At 54.0% G+C, this 18,824-nt stretch overlaps 1 protein-coding gene across 6 annotated transcripts in view; it reads right to left on the bottom strand.

Annotated features, from left to right (window-relative positions):
* ZNF185 (zinc finger protein 185 with LIM domain) overlaps positions 1-18,824 on the bottom strand; it is an 80,728-nt gene that overhangs the window by 45,235 nt on the left and 16,669 nt on the right. For 3 of the 6 annotated variants that reach the window (XM_064574683.1, XM_064574687.1, XM_064574682.1), the window contains exons 2-11: positions 9,612-9,690; positions 9,362-9,485; positions 8,889-8,954; positions 6,838-6,876; positions 6,658-6,735; positions 5,935-6,024; positions 4,950-5,036; positions 4,013-4,096; positions 3,663-3,704; positions 2,318-2,401 (exon numbers count right to left, since the gene is read on the bottom strand). In XM_064574683.1, the coding sequence (XP_064430753.1) occupies positions 2,318-2,401; positions 3,663-3,704; positions 4,013-4,096; positions 4,950-5,036; positions 5,935-6,024; positions 6,658-6,735; positions 6,838-6,876; positions 8,889-8,954; positions 9,362-9,485; positions 9,612-9,645 (728 nt within the window). In that variant the 5' untranslated portion in view covers positions 9,646-9,690. The remainder of the gene's footprint in view (positions 1-2,317; positions 2,402-3,662; positions 3,705-4,012; positions 4,097-4,949; positions 5,037-5,934; positions 6,025-6,657; positions 6,736-6,837; positions 6,877-8,888; positions 8,955-9,361; positions 9,486-9,611; positions 9,691-18,824) is intronic. The other 3 variants (XM_064574684.1, XM_064574686.1, XM_064574685.1) reach the window with 3 other exon arrangements.

The raw sequence follows: 18,824 nt of genomic DNA, 5'->3' as shown, positions 1-18,824 counted from the left end.
TGCTCCCCACAGGGCTGGGCTCCTTCAAGGACACATCCAGGCCTGGAATTCTCAAATCACCAGGCAGAGCAAAGCTGGGTGTGGGGAACTGATGGGGCTGCCTGACCTGACCAGTGGGGTCAGAAAGGAAGGCAACCCAGGACCAGCCAGCAGCTCACGTGGAAGCTGTCTGGGGGGTTGCAGATATTTTGTGACTGTAGAATCTGAGGGAAGAAATACTATGAGAAGCATCACACTGAGCGTCCCTGACCAGCCCCTTTTGCACACTTCTGATGACAACTCCTTCCTTCTTCCCCATTGTGAGACATCTTTGGTGCCTGGAACATTCCCTAATCTGGTCCCAGTTTCCTGGGCATCACAGGTAAGTTTGATCTTGGACTTCTGGCCTCCAGAACTGTGAGACAATATATTTCTGTTGTTCGAGCCACCAGTTTGTGGGACTTTGTTACTGCTGCCCTAGCTATGACAGCCAGCTGATGGGTATTAAACATCCACAGGAATTTTCTGGAATAAATGTTAAAATGCCTCTCAAATACATACTACAGCACAATCTAATTCTTCTATGTTCTCTTTTTTAAAAAACATCTGAAACCATTCATTGCTTTTTTTTTTTTTAACACAAAATACAAATAAGGAAAAATCAGAGATCTGCACTGTTTGGGGCTGAATTATGTCCCCTCTAAAATTTATATGTTGAAGTTCTAAACCCCCAGTGCCTCAAGATTGGGGCCTTATTTGGAAACAGGGTTATTGCAGATGGAATTAGTTAAGATGAGGTTATAGCGGAGTAGGGTGGGCCCCTAATCTAAAATGACCAAAGTCCTTATAAGGAGAGGAGATCAGAATACAGACACACACACAGGGAAGAGCACGTGAAGAGCCACGGGGAGAGGTGGCTATCTACAAACAGAGGAGAGGCCTCCCTCCCAGCCCTCGGAAAGAACCAACCCTGCTTACTCCTTGATTTTGGACTTTTAGCCTCCAGAACTGGGAGACAATACATTTCTGTTCTTCAAGCCACCCAATTTGTGGTACTTTGTTCTGGCAACCCTAGCAAACTAAGACAGCCCCCGAGTCTCATCAATGCTGCCTTGTGAAGAGCTCTCGAATCTTCCACTTGTTTAAAAGTTCTTACGAACAAAAGTTTACACACATAGGATCAAGAGAGCGAGGGAGTAAAGAAGAGGGGGCAGTCCTGCTCCTGGGGCTATGACCTCAGGATGGCCTCACACTCCCAGCTCCTTCTGGGCAGAGAAGGTCTGCAGCCTTGCTCTCTTCACCAGTCTGTGCTATGGCAGGTGGCCCCAAGGGACCATGGTCACATACAAATGGTTGTGGGACTTGAACTGGGGAGGGGAATGGGGCTTGCACTGGCATTATGAGAGCTGGAACAGTCCATGGGATCCCTGAAAGTGACCTGTAGGAACAGGTGCTCTGCCCCTCTAGCCACAGGATCTTCCAAGGGTGCCATGGAGACATACCACTTAGCAGACTTGGATTCGGACAAAGCCCCCAGTCTAGGCAGGAGCTTCAAACAGCAGCCACCTCAACAGGACTTAGCTCAATTCATTGCAAAGTACAAGGAGGTATTGATTGCTCTCTATTTGCAGACAAGTGAGCACCATAATTTGCTCAGATACTCAGGGCTCAGAAATCAGAGCAAATCAGGGCGCCGTCTGTAGTGAGATCACCAGTGATCGCCTGCCCTTGCCCTGTCACCCCAGTCCCAGACCATCCCATCTGAATGGCTCACAGGCCAGAGCCACTCACAGCACCCACCTGGGCTCCCAGCTCCCTGCAGGGCTGGGCAGACTCGGCATGCACTCAATCCAAATCGCCCGAGACACTTTGGCAAAGAAGGCAGCTGTGAGCAGGGCTGGGGACTGTGGAGCCTCCTTCTCCAGAGGAGGCAGAGGACACAGTTGGCGGGTTGAACTTGGACAACTTACAGTACAGCTATAAACAGGCCCAAGAATGGCAGGGCTAGGACCCTGATGGTAGGCCCTCTCAAACCCCATGATTAGTACTGTTTCCTAAGATGTTGTGCCTGCCACTGGTTTAAGTTAACGCAGATAAGCATCAAACAGACAAGAGTGACATACTCTCCCTGGACACCAGACTGTTTTGCTCCATTCAGCCCTAGGACATTCAGCTAGACAGGCTCTTACTGATTTCTGTGCCCCATCTTGTCACTGGGCACATAGGGACAGTGACCCTGAGGCCCTGCAAGGCGGTAACCTGGCAGAAGTTCTACAGTGACAGTGGCAGGGCAAGCCTCGAAGCCCCCAGCACCAGGCAGAGATGAGTGATTGTTTACCTGTTTGAGCCAGGAGGGGATCTTGCTAGAATAGGTGGGTCTCGGCTCTTCTCAGAAGGCCTGTCCTCATCCACCACCTCAACCCTTGGGGCAAGAAGAAAAACAGATGCACTGCTTGTCCCCTGTGGTGTGTTCAGCTGCCCTAGAACTTGCTGCTCCTGAAGGACATGCTTTCTTTCAGTGGTGTCTATGGCCAGGAGGTGGTTCAGCCTGGAGGCTTAGCAACTCCAGTTTGGCATAAGGACAGCATATCAGGTTGAACAGTGTGGCTTTGAACCTGTGAATGTGACCTTATTTGGAAATAGGGTCTCTGAAGATGTAATCAAGTTAAGATCAGGTCACACTGGAGTAGGGTGAACCCTAAATCCAATGACCAGTGTCCTTATAAGAAGTGGGATATTGGACACAGACACACAGAGAAAAGGTTCATAAGATGATAGAGGCAGAGAATGGAATGATGTGTCTACAAGCCAAGGAACGTCAAGGGTTGCCTGTGGTCACCAGAAGCTGGGAGAGAAGCCTGGGAGTTTCTCTCTCACAGGCTCCACAAGGAACCAATCCTGCTGACACCTTGATCTTGGACTTCTAGCCTCCAGAACTGGAAGACAATACATTTCTGGGGTCTATGCCACCCAGTTTATGGTACTTCGTTGCAGCAGCCCCGGGAACCTAATACAGCCAGTAAGAGCACACCATTTATCTGTCACTTCCTTTGTGCTGCCACTGCCCTTTCCTGGTATATTCCAGTCTTCAGCTCGCTATGCCACCTCATCACAGATGCCTTCTTTGTTTACCTCAGGGAATACCCCTAAAATTCAACCTTCCAGAAGTTTCTTCCTTGTGCTCCCCAAATAGTCTCCTCTCCCAGAAGATGTTCTGTCTCAACTAATGGTGACACTCCTCCCTCATTCAGCTGGAGTGACGTAACATCCTGATCATTCCCTGTTGAACCCTGTTCACCCTTTAGGGCCCATCTCTAATGTTACTGTCACTTCCAAGGGCCTGGCCAGGCAGAGGCTCCCAGTGACAAACCTCTGGACCCCAGCCCAATAATCCCTCCTGCCAAGGCATTGTCCAGCCTGGTAGCTACATTTCCTTCAAAACCTCAGAGGCCCTCGGAAACACTATGACTCTACTGGGGGTCAGCAGCCTAGCCCTGTTAGCAAATGGAAGTGCCACCACAGCCACCTAGTTGCTCGCCTGGCCTCTAAACAGAAGCCACCAGCCCCTCAGAACTTCCCACTCTGCGCCTGCTTTCCATGGCGCCCATACTCCACCCCTGCTGGCAGGAGACCTTCTCTGTAGCCAGCAAGAGGCTTCCAAGGCTTCGCTTGCTGACATTTACCTCTTCGCCATGAATGGGGCCTGCATCTCCTGGGTAGGGCTGCTGAAAAGGAAGCAGAAAGGCAATGTGTTGGACAGAACCCGTGGACAGGTGGTATCATGACCCTGCTTTACAGGGACCTGGGCTTCTCTCTCATTCCTAGTACCTCACTATTCCTGATGGCAGGAGCCAGACCTCTCAGTTTTCCAGAAAGTACATCTGAGGATCCCAGAATGTCCGGCTAGGAGGGTTCTCTCAATCAGCCCCTCACTAGCCAAAGGAACCCTGGAGCCCGGACGGGAAGGGAGCCACTTGGTAGCTGAGCCGGCCCAGAAGCCAGGCCCTGCTGTGTCTCCTGCTGTGTAACTCACCTGGTGCTCTTCTTGGCTGCTGACAGAACATAGGAGTGCTCCCGGGGAGCTGTCTTCCTCACCACACTGCTTGCAGCCTCTGACCTGGGGTGGCACAGGGAGGGGGCATCTAATGGCATAAGGCAGGACTCAGTCTGCTAGCATAGCCCAGAGAGGCAAGCACATGAAGGCAAATTAGCACCTGCTCCCAGAACTATTCAAAGGAAACAGAGAGACATATGAGGCCCGGCCCTGTGCTGGATGCTGCCCATCCATGGTGTCTCATTGAACGCTTACAACCCAGGAAGGTAAGTGCTAGTTTCACCCACAATTTACAGATGAGGAAACTGAGGCACAGGGAGCTTTAGTGACTTTAGAGACTACACTCCTAGCCGGTGGCACAGTGGACAGTCAGTGCCCAGCAGCCTGGCTCCGGAGCTTCTGGCTATTCCCCTATACCTGCCAGGCCCAGGGACTTCTGCCCTTAGGATTGCCCATCTGCCAGACCCTCAGCACAGGAGCTTCACGAAGCCCAACAGACATTGGGATTGGGGTCAGGCTGAGCCCGCAGGGGTTTTATTTCCTCAGGGCCTAGCTGCTGCCGAAGCACCTGGGCCTCATTTGGGGGTGAGGGGCACTGGCACGTCTGGAGCTCTGCCTGGACTCTGTACACACAGACGGCTCCTCCCGGGGGCATGGACGGTTTTGATCCAATTTGCTCAGGACCCCTTTTTAACAAACTGATATAAAGCCTCAAAGCACCTCCCTCCCTACAGTCTGTCCACCCACAGTTGAGGCTGTCCCCAGACCCTCATTACCTAGGCTCTGCTCCATAAAAGGTTCATAAGAGAATTAAAGGTCCATAAGAGGGTCCCCAGCTGGCACAATTCCCATGTCACTGGTCCACGCAAACTTGGGCCCCTGCCCTGCCCGTGGGACGCCCAGCAGGCACCGTTACCTCCGTTTCTGCTCGTCAGACGAGAAGGGCACCTCCTCCTCTTCAGCAGCCCCTGATGCTGAGCTGCGCCTGACATTGTAGGGTGCCCTGGGGGAGGGGGAGGGGTTGAGCATACTGTTGGTTGTGGCCCCTCCTCCCCCATCTCTGCCCCTGCTCCCTGTCACGGGCTGCCACCCTCAGTAAGGCTTCCTGACTTACAACCACAACAGCACCTGTTGGCATTGTTGCCTCTGAGCCTTTGTTCACACCACTTCTTCCTCCTCAAGAGCCAGCCCTCTTTTCTCTCTTTATCCCAACCCTAACTGTCCCTCAAGACCCAGTTCAAGCCTCTCCCCTTCTCCAGAAAGATTTCCTAGCTGCTCCATGTCACTGGATGATTGTGACAAGGGATAGAAAGCAATATAAAAATGTGGGGCCCCTGGGAACTATAGGTACAACCCACACTTCTGTCCAGAATCCCCCCTCCCTGGGCACATAGTGGGGGGCTTCTTTGATAGGGGCCAGAAGGGGAGCCCCAAAGATTTATATCCAAGAAGCAGCTCAGATTTCAGCACAAAATGCCAATAATGGATAGGCTGCCAGGGCCATCAGCACGCTTGGGCTCATAAGGCCCCAGCCCAGCCTAGCTTGAACCCCAGAGGGGTGCAGAGGCATGTCCAGGAAACAGAGCTAACCAGCAGCGGCCCCAGAGCCATGATCCGTGACGCTTTCTCCAGACCCACTGACCCCTTCAATAAGCTTCTTTACAGCCCTTGCTCTGCCTCAGATCAGAAGGGCAATGTGTACAGCTGTCCGGCTTTCTGGGGTTTGTCACCTCCTTGGTAAGCTCCAGGTCACAGTGGCAACTGGCAGGAATGTCAGGCTGGCAGGACTGGCACTCCTGGGCCATGCTCAGAGGCAAGCAACCAGCTGCCCTCAGCTGGCCTGGTGTTTGGGCTGGTCCTTGGAGGAGGGAACTGAGCTGGGTCTGCAATTGCGTACTTACAGCTTCTTGTAATCCTCAGTGGTCATCTTATAGCCAGAGGAGGAGGGGCGGGGAGGCCCAGTAGGAGCTGCTCTCAGTAGACCGGTAGCACTGGAGAGGAAAGGAGTTCCCATGTGCCCACTCCCAGGCCCTCTCTTGCTTCCAAATCTGCCCACATGGCCCAGGAGGCATGTGGCTGGTGGCCTTTCCTCTTTTCTCTCAGCCCTGCCAGCCACCCAGGACATCTGCACCACCCTGAGCAGGGCAGCTCTCCTGCCATGGGTAGGCTCAGGCCCATTGGCCCTGCCTCTCTGATGGAGCCCAGGTTCAACTTGACACCAGGGTGCTTTGATGATGATGTGTCACCTCAGTCTGCTGGGAAGAAGGTGGACTAAAGCACACAGCTCGGTGCGGTCAGCCAGCAGGTCAGCTGTGAAGCCTGCCCAGCCTCCTCCCTGTGTCTCTGCCCCAGTGACCAGGGCCAGTTGGGTAGTGGCCCAGGGTCTCCCAGAGACATGGGTACTGTGAAACCCAAGTGTCCAAACCGGACCATACATCCACCTGGGGGCTTTCTGTCCCAGCACTGCTCTCCAGGGCCCTGACCTACACAGGCAGAGAGCTCCCACCTACCAGCCCTCCTGCCCGCTCCCCTTAGTGACAGGAAGAGTAATCTCTCTGTCACGAGCTTGGCATAGGCCCTCATACCTGCTGCTTGGCCTAGGCCCTCACCCCATGGACACACACCTTTTTGGAGCTCCGTTGGCCTTGGGGAAGTGCTGCTGGGGCTGACACGAGCTGTCTATGGGCTTGGTGAACACTCCCCTAAAAGAGAGCCCAGAAGTAGTCCAGTGAGCTCCCCTGTGAGAAGCCTGGGAACAGTGCGGGCAGACATAGGGAAGTGGGCAGGGTCCTGTGGTCACCTACCGGATGATATAGCCAGTGGGAGCCCTCGTGCTTGGAGGCCTGCCAAGGGAAAAGAAGGTATGAAGTGAAGCAAAGATGCCCTACTTTCTCCTGCACCCAATAACAGCAAAGTGGATTGGCTGGTGGGTGTCCAAGTGTGGTCAGAATGAGGGCAGCAAGAGGGGCAGCCACCCCTTCACCCCAAGCCAGGGTGCCTGTTCTGCTCTGCCCATCTCTCTCATGCTCCGCAGGGAAGGTACCTATGGCTGATTCTTCCAGGACTGGCCCAGTATGGTCCTGGCTCACACCAAGTGCCCAGGAAGCTGTATTCCATGGCTGAGCATTTGCTGAAGAGGGTTCTCCTCCAAACTCCAGCTTTTTCCTGGCCTGCCAGGGCCCAACACTCCCGTGAGAAAGAGGTCTTTTGGGATTGCTGACAGCCCTCTCACCCTCTACTCTCAGAACTGGAGGCTCCATGGTCAGAGGCCTATGGCGGGGAGAGTCCATGGTCTCTGACCTGATATCTCTGCACAGCCTCCTTTGGAGAGGCTCATGAGGGCCCAAGGGGTAGAACTAAAGCCAGATACCCCTTCCTTCCTGCTCCTTGGGGCTTCCCTCCTGCAGCTCCTGAGACGCCCACATCACTGTCTTGATGAAAGTTCGGGACTGGAGGGCATGGCTGGAAAACAGACTGCACATGCTGGGTACCTCCTCCTTGGGAGCAACTGAGGGGGCTCAGAGGACTGGTAGTGGCAGGCAGCCAAGAGCTGTGAGTTTGGGGTGCAGGGGCAGAATCCTTGTCTTCGGCAGATGGCCCTTCTGTGTAGGAACAGAGTTTAGTGCTGGAGCAGGGGTGGGGGGAGTGGGTCTAAGGGAACCCCATGCAAGCATGTGGGAAGGACAGCACAGAGCCCCAGTGTTCTCCATCTTGACAGATCCTTGTCCTTAATAGGGACAGCCTCCTGGAAGTGACAAAGTTGCAAGAACACTTGGGGTGGGACCTGAGAAAGAAAGGTCACTTTTCCCCCATCTAGCCACACAACCATTTTTGGCTAAAATACCTGTGCCTAGGAGAGAATGAGAGCCAAAGTTTATGTAGACTTTCAGGTATCCCTGCTCTAGGTCCTGAGTCACAGTGACCCGGGATGTGCTTTCCAAACATACCTCCAAACAGAGGCTCAGGGTGAGAACTGCGCCACCCAAAGTAAACAAGCCCCCCAATGAGTAGACTATCTTCGAACCATCCTCAGGTCTTCAGCAACTTGGCCAACTGCAGCAATCACAATCCATAATTCTCTCTTTTATGATCATCTCTCTACTTGGGTCATGCCTGTGTTCCCCGCTAAGATGTCAGTTCCCTGAGGGGAGAGCTGTGTCCTCTGTGCCAAGCACAGGACTTGGCTGGTAGTGGGTGCTGAGTCAGCGAACAGTGGTGATGGGCAAGTCCATAATTATCAGAGGCAGCCCCTGGGACCTAACAGTGACCTTGGACCCCTCCCTTCCAGCTGCCACTGCCTCTACCACCACCTGCCAACCTTCTTGCTTCTCAGGAGCTCCGGAGCATCCCTGGACACCGATATGTGGAAGTCCTCAAAGTAGAGACGTGATGGGCTGTTCCCTTTGGCTAGCTGTCAAAATAGGTCATCCTGAACTTGGGAGACAGTTGGAACAAATGTGTGAGTGTCCCGTGACATGCTGATTACCAAGTATCCTCAGCAGTCAGGGCTCCCCATGGGAGAGAGTCAAGTGTGACTCTCAAAGCTGCCTAAACCACCTCAGAGATGTTGTCTCACCCCCTACGGGGGCTCCTTAATGTCTAGTAGACAGCTGGAACCATGGAGGCCCCTTAGGCAGCCAGCCTCAAGGTCACACAGCAAGGCCAGGCACCTGAACCCAGTGACTCCTGCATTCCCTTTCCCAAGGGGGACCAGAGCAGAAAAGCCTGTCCTTCCTATGCATTTGAAATGACTCACTGCAGACCCTGACATCTCTTCCAAGCTTGGGATCCTCCTTATCCCCTGAAGACTGCAGCATGAGGTCCACCCACCAGCCATCTGGGCACCACCTCTTACCTGGCCTTCGGGACTTCCCCAGCTGATGAAAAAGATGTGGCACGACTCCGACCAGAGGGCAGCTCTCTGGGGAAAAAGAGTCGTGAAAAAGTGGCTCCCTACCATCAGCCACCCTGCAGCCTCCATCCTAGAGGCTGCCTGCTGACTCAAAGCAGGTGAGGTGGGGTGCAGCACGTGCACCTCAATAACTTGGCCCACCATTCTCATCTCACGCTCGCCTTCCCTGGCCCTGCCTTCACATTCCACAGGCACGTATATACAGGCCCACTCAGCACCCAAAGTCACAGGGTGAGTCTGGCCTCAGCTGGATTGCTTTCCCATGCTTCGCCCTCCCCAGCTGGCCTGTGGCCACATGGCCTGGCAGAGGTCTGAATGGTAGAAGTCCCTCAGCATCCCCAGGTACTGACAGGCCCCTGTGGATCACAGGCCCACCCCAGCCCATTTTTGCTGGCTTCCCAGCTTCCTGGACTTACAGAGTGTGGCCCTCCGATTCAGCCTGCTTGGTGATCCAGCTCTTGTCCCCCTTCAGTGTGGTTCGAACCTTCATCTGTTTGAGGACATTATTGCGTTCTTCCTCACCTGGTGGTAGGGGCTTCCCTGGAAGGAGCAAGGCCAGGCAGCCTCAGAAGGGGAGCCCAGCCCCAGAACCCTGAGGCCTCCCTTCCAGTCCTCCCAACGGGCCGCTCTCACAAAGCCTGGGACAAGAGGGAGCCCAGGCCTCACCTTTAGTGCTGCTTCCAAGAGCCGAGATACTCATGGTGTTTGCTCTGCAGATCCCTTCTCAGTTGATTCGACAGGGCTCCTGGGGGCAAAGGCAAGCACATGGCTTGTCACTTGATGCATTTATACTGGCTCGCACGACCATCCAGACGGGCCTTTCGGCATCGGGAAGCAAGAGTTGGTGCAGTTCTGCGTAGTGGGCAGAGGCCAGGGAGTGAACACACACTGTCTGCCTAGAGCTGTTCCCCTGGGGAACACGGCATGGGCTGCCGGGGCTGTCTGTTCAAGAGACAGCTGATAAGGGCAGGCCACGAACCCTCCTAGAGAGCTCTGATGGCCAGATTCCAGGACCAGGGGCGTGCAGGGGACAGAGTGGCAGTGGTGGGGCCACCACAGAGTCAGGCTTCCTGAGGGCTGGCACTGGTGGACTCAGAAAGAGGGACTAGGGGAAGGGTGGGGGCTGGGAGACCAGCTGCTTTGGGGCCGGACCATCTCTCTCACTCTTCAGTTGCTGACAGACTTTGGGCTGGTCAGCTCACCTCTCCAGTCTGCCTCAGTGTCCTCATGTGTAAAATGGGATTGTAAAAAGTCTACCCTTCAGGACTGCTATGAAGGCAGAATGCACCAATGTTCTTACAAATGCCTGGCACCACCTGGCACAGCAAAGATCTCAGGGCAGTTGGACAGGAGCCAAGCAGCAGTGACTTTCAACCTGTCCTCGCGGGGAGAGGGAACTGTCAGTGGTCTTCAGTCAGTATAAGCACAGCCTGAGGGCGTGCAGCCCTGCGTGGCTCAGGGGGGTTGGCTAGTTGTAAGGACTTGCTGCTATGCTCTGCTTTCTTTCTCTTCCTCTCCGTATTCTTGCACTGCTGTCCCTCCTTGCCTCTTCTCTGCCCTTGAGCCACGTGCTTCCCTCCTGTGGCCAGTGAGGGGTGGACCACAGTGGTCTCTGAGGCCTTCACAGCACCATGAAGGTCTTTGTCCCAGAAGGGGCTGGGGTGAGGAAGCCAACTCTCCAAGCTGGGACTGGCACGGTGCTTCGGGGAGATGGAAGGCCCATATTGTGAGTTTAATCCCAGCCCTGGCCTGCCACAGCTGGCCCCTTGGACCTCAAGAGAAGGGCTGGAGGTTCAGGCAAGCGGGCATGATGGGAAGGAGGGGCTGTGGCCCTGCCAGAACAGTCCTGAGGCACAGCAGTCTCCCTCTTAGGAGCCTGCCACCCTCGGGGCCTCTCCAGGGCCAGGCCCAGAGTGGCCAGGCCCTGCTGCCAGCTGGCAAGGCCTGGACATGTTTCCTTAGAGGTCAGGGGCACACTAAAATAGGTAAGGCAAGGGCCAAGAGCAAACCAAATCTGCCGCATCAGCAAGAACTGGCTTTCCCATAAACCACACTGAATGAGCAGCCCAGGAGGCCCAAGCCTGCTGCTTGCCAGGAGCGGCACCTCATCATTGCCCCACTGCCCAGCCCCTGCCCAAAGCTGCCACGTCAGATTTCTATTGAGCGGAACTCATTCCATAGGTGATCTGTGGACCTCATAGGTCCAACTGTCCCATCCCAGCAGCCCATGGAGTAGCTCCACTGGGCAGGGCACACAGACAGAGTTGCCACCTGGGATCTTGGCCTCTCAGTCTGCCGGTGCTTCTGATTGACTGTGAGACCTTGGGCAAGTCCCTTACCTTCTCTGGGCCCCAGCTCAGGGCCTCTCCTACTGCTGAGTCTTTAGGTTCCTTCAGGAAGTCTTCAGTTTCCCCTTGACAAACCTGTTGCCCACACTGCGTAGAAGTTTTCTGCTAAATCAGAACCAAACCAGCTACCTCCAAAATCAGGACAGATGCGCACACATGCAGAATGACAGAGGCAGAGGGGCCATTGGGAACTCCTTGGCCAAAGGGCAGGGACACGTGTACGAGCCCACAGTAAGGAGGAGTGGACTTGTCTTAGGTCCCATCTTTACAGCTAAGACCCCAATCACAAGACTCAAGTCTCATTGCCCCCACCTCACCAGGCAAAGAGCAGGGCTGTGCCACATCTCAGAAGTCTAAAGTTCTTTTTTGATAGGATAGTAAATCTGAAAGAGGGAGGAAATAGTGTCTTCCCATGGGATTGAAGAAGGCAGCTCTTTGGAGAGCCTTTAAAATGATGAACCCCAGACAGACACATGAACACATGCGGTCTGAATTCATGTCCCAACTACAGAGCTGCCTTTCCCCTCCACTTTACCACTCCCTCCTCTCCCTGCCCCACACAGCTCTGGACCCCTGCTTTCATTCCTGCACCTTGGCCCACATCAGCCCTCATTTCTCATTCAACTTCTGCTGGCTCTCCACTGTCTCTAAGCCTGGGGGCAAAGTCCCCAGTCCCCTGACCCAGCCACTTTTCTCACAAGTGTCCCTCGATGTTGACACTGTGATCCAAGAAGACAATGTCTCTCAACATACCTGGAAGGTGGCCCTGCCGTGGTAATCCCTATGCCTTTGCTTATGTTGGTACCCCCCCCTCCCAGAATGCCCTCCAACTCCTCTTGCTGAGCTAAGCCCTGCCCCTTCCTGGAGGGCCCACTTGTCTTGCCTGTTCCTGCTCCTACTGGGCTCTCCCCTCTTTTGACCTGAGTGCCTTGGTACTGTTGATCGAAGTCTTCCCAGACCAGACCTGCTCCCTCTACCAGCCTCAGCAAGGACAGAACCCAGGCACCCCCCTCACACCACCAAAACACACTCTGCACTGAAAGCTGGCAGGAGCCATGCTTCTGGCTAACCAAACATTGCCACCCCTCCTTGGACCCAGGTCTCCTCTCAGACCCACCATCCCCTTCATCCCCAATCAATGAACAGCTGGGTAAACCCTCACTACACACTGTTGGTGGACAGGTCAATGAACACATCCTTTCAGAGGACAAATCTCTATATGTACTGAAAGCCTTAGACAGGGTAAGACCATTGGTCTTTCAGCTTCCCGTCACAGCAATCTCTCCTCAGGAGACAAGTGAGTAAGGAGAACAAAGTATACTAGAGGGGTGGTATCCCAGTGCTGAGTATAATGGTGAAAATTAGGCAATAATCTAAATTCTCAACAGTCATATTTAAACATATTCTGATCCATTATTCAAGCAACTACTGTGTAGTCATTACAAATGATATTGATATATAGTGGTATTTAACAAACCTTCCTATATATGGTTTCCTTATATCGTTAAGTGAAAGAAAGCTTTAAAAAAAAAGACGTGTAGAGGGGCACCTGAGTGGCTCAGTTGATTAAGCGTCCAATTCTCGGTTTCAGCCCAGGTCATGATCTCAGGGTTGTGAGACTGAGCCCCAGGTCGGGCTCCATGCTCAGAGCAGAGTCTGCTTGAGATTTTCTCTCTCCCTCACCCTATGCCCCTCCCCCACTCTAAATAAATAGATAAATAAATAAAATCTTTAAAAAAAGATGTGAAGGATGGTGCCATTTACTTAAAAATCTATGTACATTACGATGCACAGGGAAAGAAACATCTGGATGGATATATACCAAAATACTTTGCTCTTCTGTGTATTCTATTTTTCCTATAATGGATGTGCATTGCCTGTGTGATAAAGACTAAACAAACAGTGGCTTAACCAAAGGAAACGGGAGCTGGGGCTGCTTGGATATCTAATGATGGATCTCAAAAGTTGATGCCAGGTGAGCAGTGCTGAGGAAGGACTGGGAAGTGAGGAGAGCCAATGGATGCAGCGGAGAATTCTCTCCCTCCCCCAGGATAGACATCCTGGATGGGGGTGGGGGGGTTGTACCTTGGGCCTCTAGGGACCCTCTGTGCTGCTCTGAGCAGAGCCTTACCACCTGCAGGCACACACACGACCTCCTCTAGGATCCTGGGTCCTCTTTGCCCACAGCTCACGTGGGAGGGAGAACAGGCATGTTCCCACCCTACTTCTAGTCTTCCTCTTCTTCTGGGCACTTGGGCTTCCTTCAAACCCTCCTAGGCCTCCCTGGCACGTGAGACCTGCCATCCAGAAGGGCCACCTGGCCTGACAGCTCACATCTTTGCTCCTCATCCCTAAGTGGCTTCACATGGCTGTGACATTGTCTCACTGTCCGGGCCTCAATTTCCTCATCTGTAAAGTGGTGCCAAGCCACCAAGCCCATGGACCTACTAAGCCAGAGCATGTGTCATTGCCTAGAATTTGGTGCCAGCTCTTTTCTATCCCATAGTTTGGGTGTCATGATGTTGGTGGGTGTCCTCGTCTCCTAAATGGCACGTGTGAGTGCATTTCTAGTCAGGACAGCCACTCTGCACCTTTTCAGTACTACAGCTCCTGTTTCTACCTTGATACAGAAAGTCTGCCGGTACCTTAGGAATTGCCATATTGCCCTGCTTAGGGGCCTAGCCTGGGCCACCAAAGGAACAGGTGGCTTATCTGCCACCTTTCACCCTAGCTATCCCTCATAGAGCAACTCCTTGTGCCAAATCCAAGCAAGGCCCTACACTCAGACTACACCAGCCTGTCCCAGGGCAGCTCAGGACTAGGTCAAAATCCTCCTGAGCAGGCCAGGCCACCTCAGACACTAGATGGGTGCCTCCAGCCCACCATTTGGCCCTTCACATCCTTCTTTCTACCCTTTCTGCCCCCCATTAGCCCACAGATGTCTCCTGGGGCAACCAGGGGGAGCATCCTTAGCAAGAATGAGTGGGGGAGATGGGGACAGGCCCTCCCTGATGGAGATGGCCTCCAACTGCACCTTCCTACAGCTGAAGCCTCTCAAAGGCTTTCCAGCAACTTCCCAGGAGGGGCCTCTGGCCCTGATTAGATAGAGAGTAGCAAAAAGCCAATGAGGGAGTGCAAGGAGCCTGTTTTCCCCAGGCCACAGCAAGCCTGGTGTGGTCAGGGAGTGGAGTTGGAGCTGATGCAGGCAGATTAGCAGGAGGGAGGGAGCCAGGGAATTGGAAGACAGTGACGCAAAGGCTTGGCTGATGCACAAGGAGACAGAGATGGAGAGAGAAGCAGCAGGAGGAGGGGTGTCCCATCACCCCCCAAGGACAGGGCGTGCTCTGCCTCATAGATGAGCAGGCTAATTCAGAGAAAATTTTCTAGAATTGCCACCCTGCTTGACTTCCCATGCTGTGCACACCCTTTTTCTCAAACAGGCTTCGGTGTCTTTGCCCTTGCAGCTACCTCCTTGCCAAATGGCCTTGAGCCTCAGCCCAGGCAGCATCTCCCAGAGGAGCCCTCAAGTCCCACAGCTCCTTGGCTGAGGAACACAGCCCGGTCTCATTCTCAGTCACACTGCACTACAAATGTCTGCATTTCCCACTAGCCTGGAAGGAAAAGGGAACCATAGGAGAGGAAGAAAGTGTAGAGGTACAGAGCCCCCCTCAATCAGAACACAGCCTCTGCCCTGGTGGCTGTCTCTGAACCCCGAGGGTCACCCATCCTGGAGCCTTTACTCTGGTACTGCAGCTGCCCCCATGCCCGCCTGCCCAGGACTGAAATGCCCTTCCTGCCTCCCCCTGCACAGCTCGGACAGGCTGGACTCGTCCAGACAACTGGGTGAACACCAGTGAGGGGGCAAGGCCGCTGGGCCTGCGAACGCAGGCAGCCCGGCCCTCGGTCCATGGGCCCACCCCAGCCCCGGGGACCCTGGCCTGGGATCTTTGTGCCAAGGGCTTATGTGCAAGACAGCAAGCTGAGCAAGTAGGTGGCTGGGGACTGGTGGAGTGCTGGAACAAAACACCCTTAGCTTCACACACAAAGGAGCCGCAGCCAAAGGATACAGGTGTTGGGGCTTGTCTGAATGTGTGTATGCTGGGCACTGGCCACAGTGAGCAAGCATGAGTGGGCACACCACAGACAGAAGAGCAAGGGGCATGACTTCTTCCCCAGAGGTGAGTTTTGACAATCTGTACCCAGAGGGCTGAGAGGGAGCCCAGCTGTGTTTCCCTATGTGTACCAACTTTCTGTGAGCCCCATCCCGGGCCAGCAGGGATCACATGGAGTTCTGTCTTTTGGAACCCGAGCCCACAGTTCAACTCTGGGTTGACCCCCTAAGTGTAAGTCAGGGGTGGCTGAGGAAGCAGTGGGACAGGACAAGAGGGCACAACCCAAAACATGGCCCATACAGTCAAGTCCAGTGACCAAATACAGATGTGGCAAGTGTCATCTAGACAAAGGCATCAAGGCCTTGCACCACCCAGTGCATGGGCCAGCAACTTGTTCCTAAGATGGGTAAACCCAGCCAGTTGTGGTCCTTCCACTGGGCACTGTTAGGCATTCTCACAGAAGACAATTGACCTAGCAGGAAGGAGACTCCTTTCTCCCATGGAACCTTGGCTCCCCATCATCGGGTGAGGGTGTCAATGACTAAATTATGGAAAGACAAAGCCTGCAAGGAGGACCACAGCTGTCATACCTGTCCCACCTGTCCCCTCTTGCCTTCCTATCACAGCCTGAGTTGGGCTCTACAACCCCAAGGCTCTGGGCTGCTAGGGCCCACATAGCTCCCCTGACCAGAGTCCCTCCATGCCTCCCTTCTGGCCCAACTGGTGATGGGGGATTCTGAGCATGGGGACGAGGCTCCTGCTCATTCTCACTGTAAATGTTCTCTTTGGACAAACCGCCATCAGTGGCCCCAGGATGGGGGGAAAGACTCAAAGAAAAGACCCTGTGCCTTAGATCCACCTTCCAGAATGGGTATCTGGGTCCTCTTTGGGTGTGTTCCAAGCAAATGCCTTTGAGCTTCCAGGTAAGTCTCCTCCCTTATGCATAAATGCCCATGAGAGCCTCCCACTCAAGTTTCTTCAGGGTAATGAACTATACCAAGATTGGGGTGATCTGGGTTACCTGGGGAAGGGTAATGCTGAAGTAGTCGAAACCTGCCTGCTAGAGAACCCTGCCTCCTACCTTTTCCCTCTAAGCAGCAGAAACAGAGGCTAAGAAGGGGGTAAGAGATAATGCTTGTTCAGAAAGCTGTAGAGCCAAGCCAGCTGCGTTCATTATGTGTCGTTTCACGGGAGGGGCACACTCATGCTGTTAGAGATGTGGAGGACGAGGACTTGGCCAAGGCCAAGAAGCCACACATCCATGATGTCTCTTCCAACTCAGGTGCAAATGAAAGAGCATTAGACAAGGAGTCCAAGTCCTAGTTCTGTCAAAACAAGTCACTGGACATGTCAGTTACTCTCTGGCTGCAGATGAAGTCCCTAGTCATGGAGGGGAAGGCATGAGTTTCAGTGCAGCTCCTGTGCTCATCACCAGGGCATGGGACCCCATGTAGTGCTGTTTTCAGGGAGCTTCTCGCCCTGTTCTGTCCTCCGTCTGGAACATCACCTGGAGTTGAAAGCCCAGCATCTCAGGGAGTGCCCAGGCCATGGGGCAGGCTCTCCCAGGAGGCTGCAGTGGGAAGTCCAAGGATGAGCCGGCATGCACTCCACATGCCAGGCTGAAAAAGGCCTGGACAAAGAGACGAATGGAGTGAGACCACAGGCAGGATACAGCATGGAGTGTGAAGGAGCTGGGGACACCAAAAGTCAGGGAGTGTGACCCCCACCCCCTGCTTGGGTGCCTGAAGGTACTTGGCCTAATGTCTAAGTTTAGACCAGGCCAACACTCAGGCAGCCAAGGGCTGGAATGATCAAATGTTTTATGAAGCAGCTGCCTGTGGCCAGGTCTCATGAATGAGGACATCCTGATACCCAGTCTCAGTGGCCAGACGACAGTACGCAGACAGGCTGCTTTCCTCCAGGAGGGGTGGAGCAGGCACTGAGCTGTTGCTCCAAAGATACCCAGGATCCAGAGGGTCTCAGCAGCAATTCAGGACTAGGGGGCCCTTCAGAGGCCTGCCAGAGTGATGGCTGAGTGGCTGGGTCATGTCAGAGCTCCCCCAGCCCCCGGTCTGCTGCTCAGCATGCAGCTCCCAGGAGCCCCAGAAGAGCAGGGTACCTTGACCTGCATATGATGCTGCAGTCGCAGGGACTCCTGCATGGAAGCTAATAGGGCAGGAGGAAGGAGGCGCACCACGTTGAAGAAAGAGCTGGAGGAGACTTGGATTACAGAGGGAAAAATGTAATATGGAAAAAGAATGCATGTGTGTGTGTGGGGGGGAGTATTTGTAAATGTGCTTTACAGGTAAATGACTTCTACATGAAAGTCTGGAATTTCACCTCCCCCCCAGCCCACCCCCAACATCCCAGAATCTAGACTTCTCGGCGTCAGTGCTGGAAGGCCCTGGGAGGCAGCTGTCTGAGGGTCTGAGGCAGGCCAGCTCTTTCCAGAGGCAGTGAAGAATTCAAGCCCCAAGGGGGCAAAGAGATCCATGGCCGCCTGTTCCTCCTGAGGGGCTGGGATTTCTCCTGGCTCTCCTGTGCCCATTTTCTAGTTCTCTATAGGCTGGATACAAGTGACTGCTTGGGGTGACTGAGCCATTTCAGAGATGGCTTAGCCTCAAGGGCCAGCAAGGGCTTCTGGGCAGGGTCCTCTGAGATGCTCTGTAGAGACCAGGGGCCTGGGCAGGGCTAAAATGATGGGGATGGCAGAGCCCAGGAGGCCTCACTCCAAACAGAACCCCTTTCCAGAACCACCTATATGAATTATTCCCATTGATCCCAGGGCCTCCACCTCCCCTGCTGTAGCATGAGAAGGAGCCCAGCGGGACAGTGGGAGTTCTCCTTCAGGGCCTGGGCTGGCTCAGTCCTCCACTCCCTGTACCCTTGTAGCCTGGGAACCAAGCTGGTCTTAAGCCTATCGCAGTGGGGCAGAGATGCTTTCCCAATCTGCACCCAGACAGCCAAAGGGACTCAGGGGTCATGGAGCCCACCCCCAGCTCAACCAACTCCCTCTTCAGGAATACCCCTGTACCTTCACTGCTGCCCCCTAGTCAGCCTGGCAGGGAAATCCCCCCACTTGCTCCTGACTAACATTGGCCAAAGAATTCCTTTTGTCCTCGTTACAGGTGATCATGAGTAAAGCTCAAGAGGAAAAGAGGTACCCAGCCCCCTCTCCCACCCAACAAAACCTCCCACCCCAGCAGAGCTCCAACAGGCCTCCTCCCAGCTGTTTTCTCCCCTTCCTGTGTGCCCCAGACCCAGAGTCTCCTGCACTCCACCCCTACCTATTATCACTGTCCCCATTTTTTGATAAGAATATGGAGACTCAGAGAGGAGAAAGCATTTGCCCAAGGCCACATTTTCATCTATTCAACAACCATTTATGGAAAGTTGGCAGCCAGCCTGGGTGCTGGGCA

Source organism: Mirounga angustirostris, unplaced genomic scaffold, assembly GCF_029215605.1.
Source record: "Mirounga angustirostris isolate CCGP_5_RB_7025 unplaced genomic scaffold, mMirAng1.0.hap1 SCAF_11, whole genome shotgun sequence".
NCBI lineage: Eukaryota > Metazoa > Chordata > Mammalia > Carnivora > Phocidae > Mirounga > Mirounga angustirostris.
Note: the sequence above shows the minus strand (reverse complement) of the source record. Positions and strands in the feature narration are given on the sequence as shown.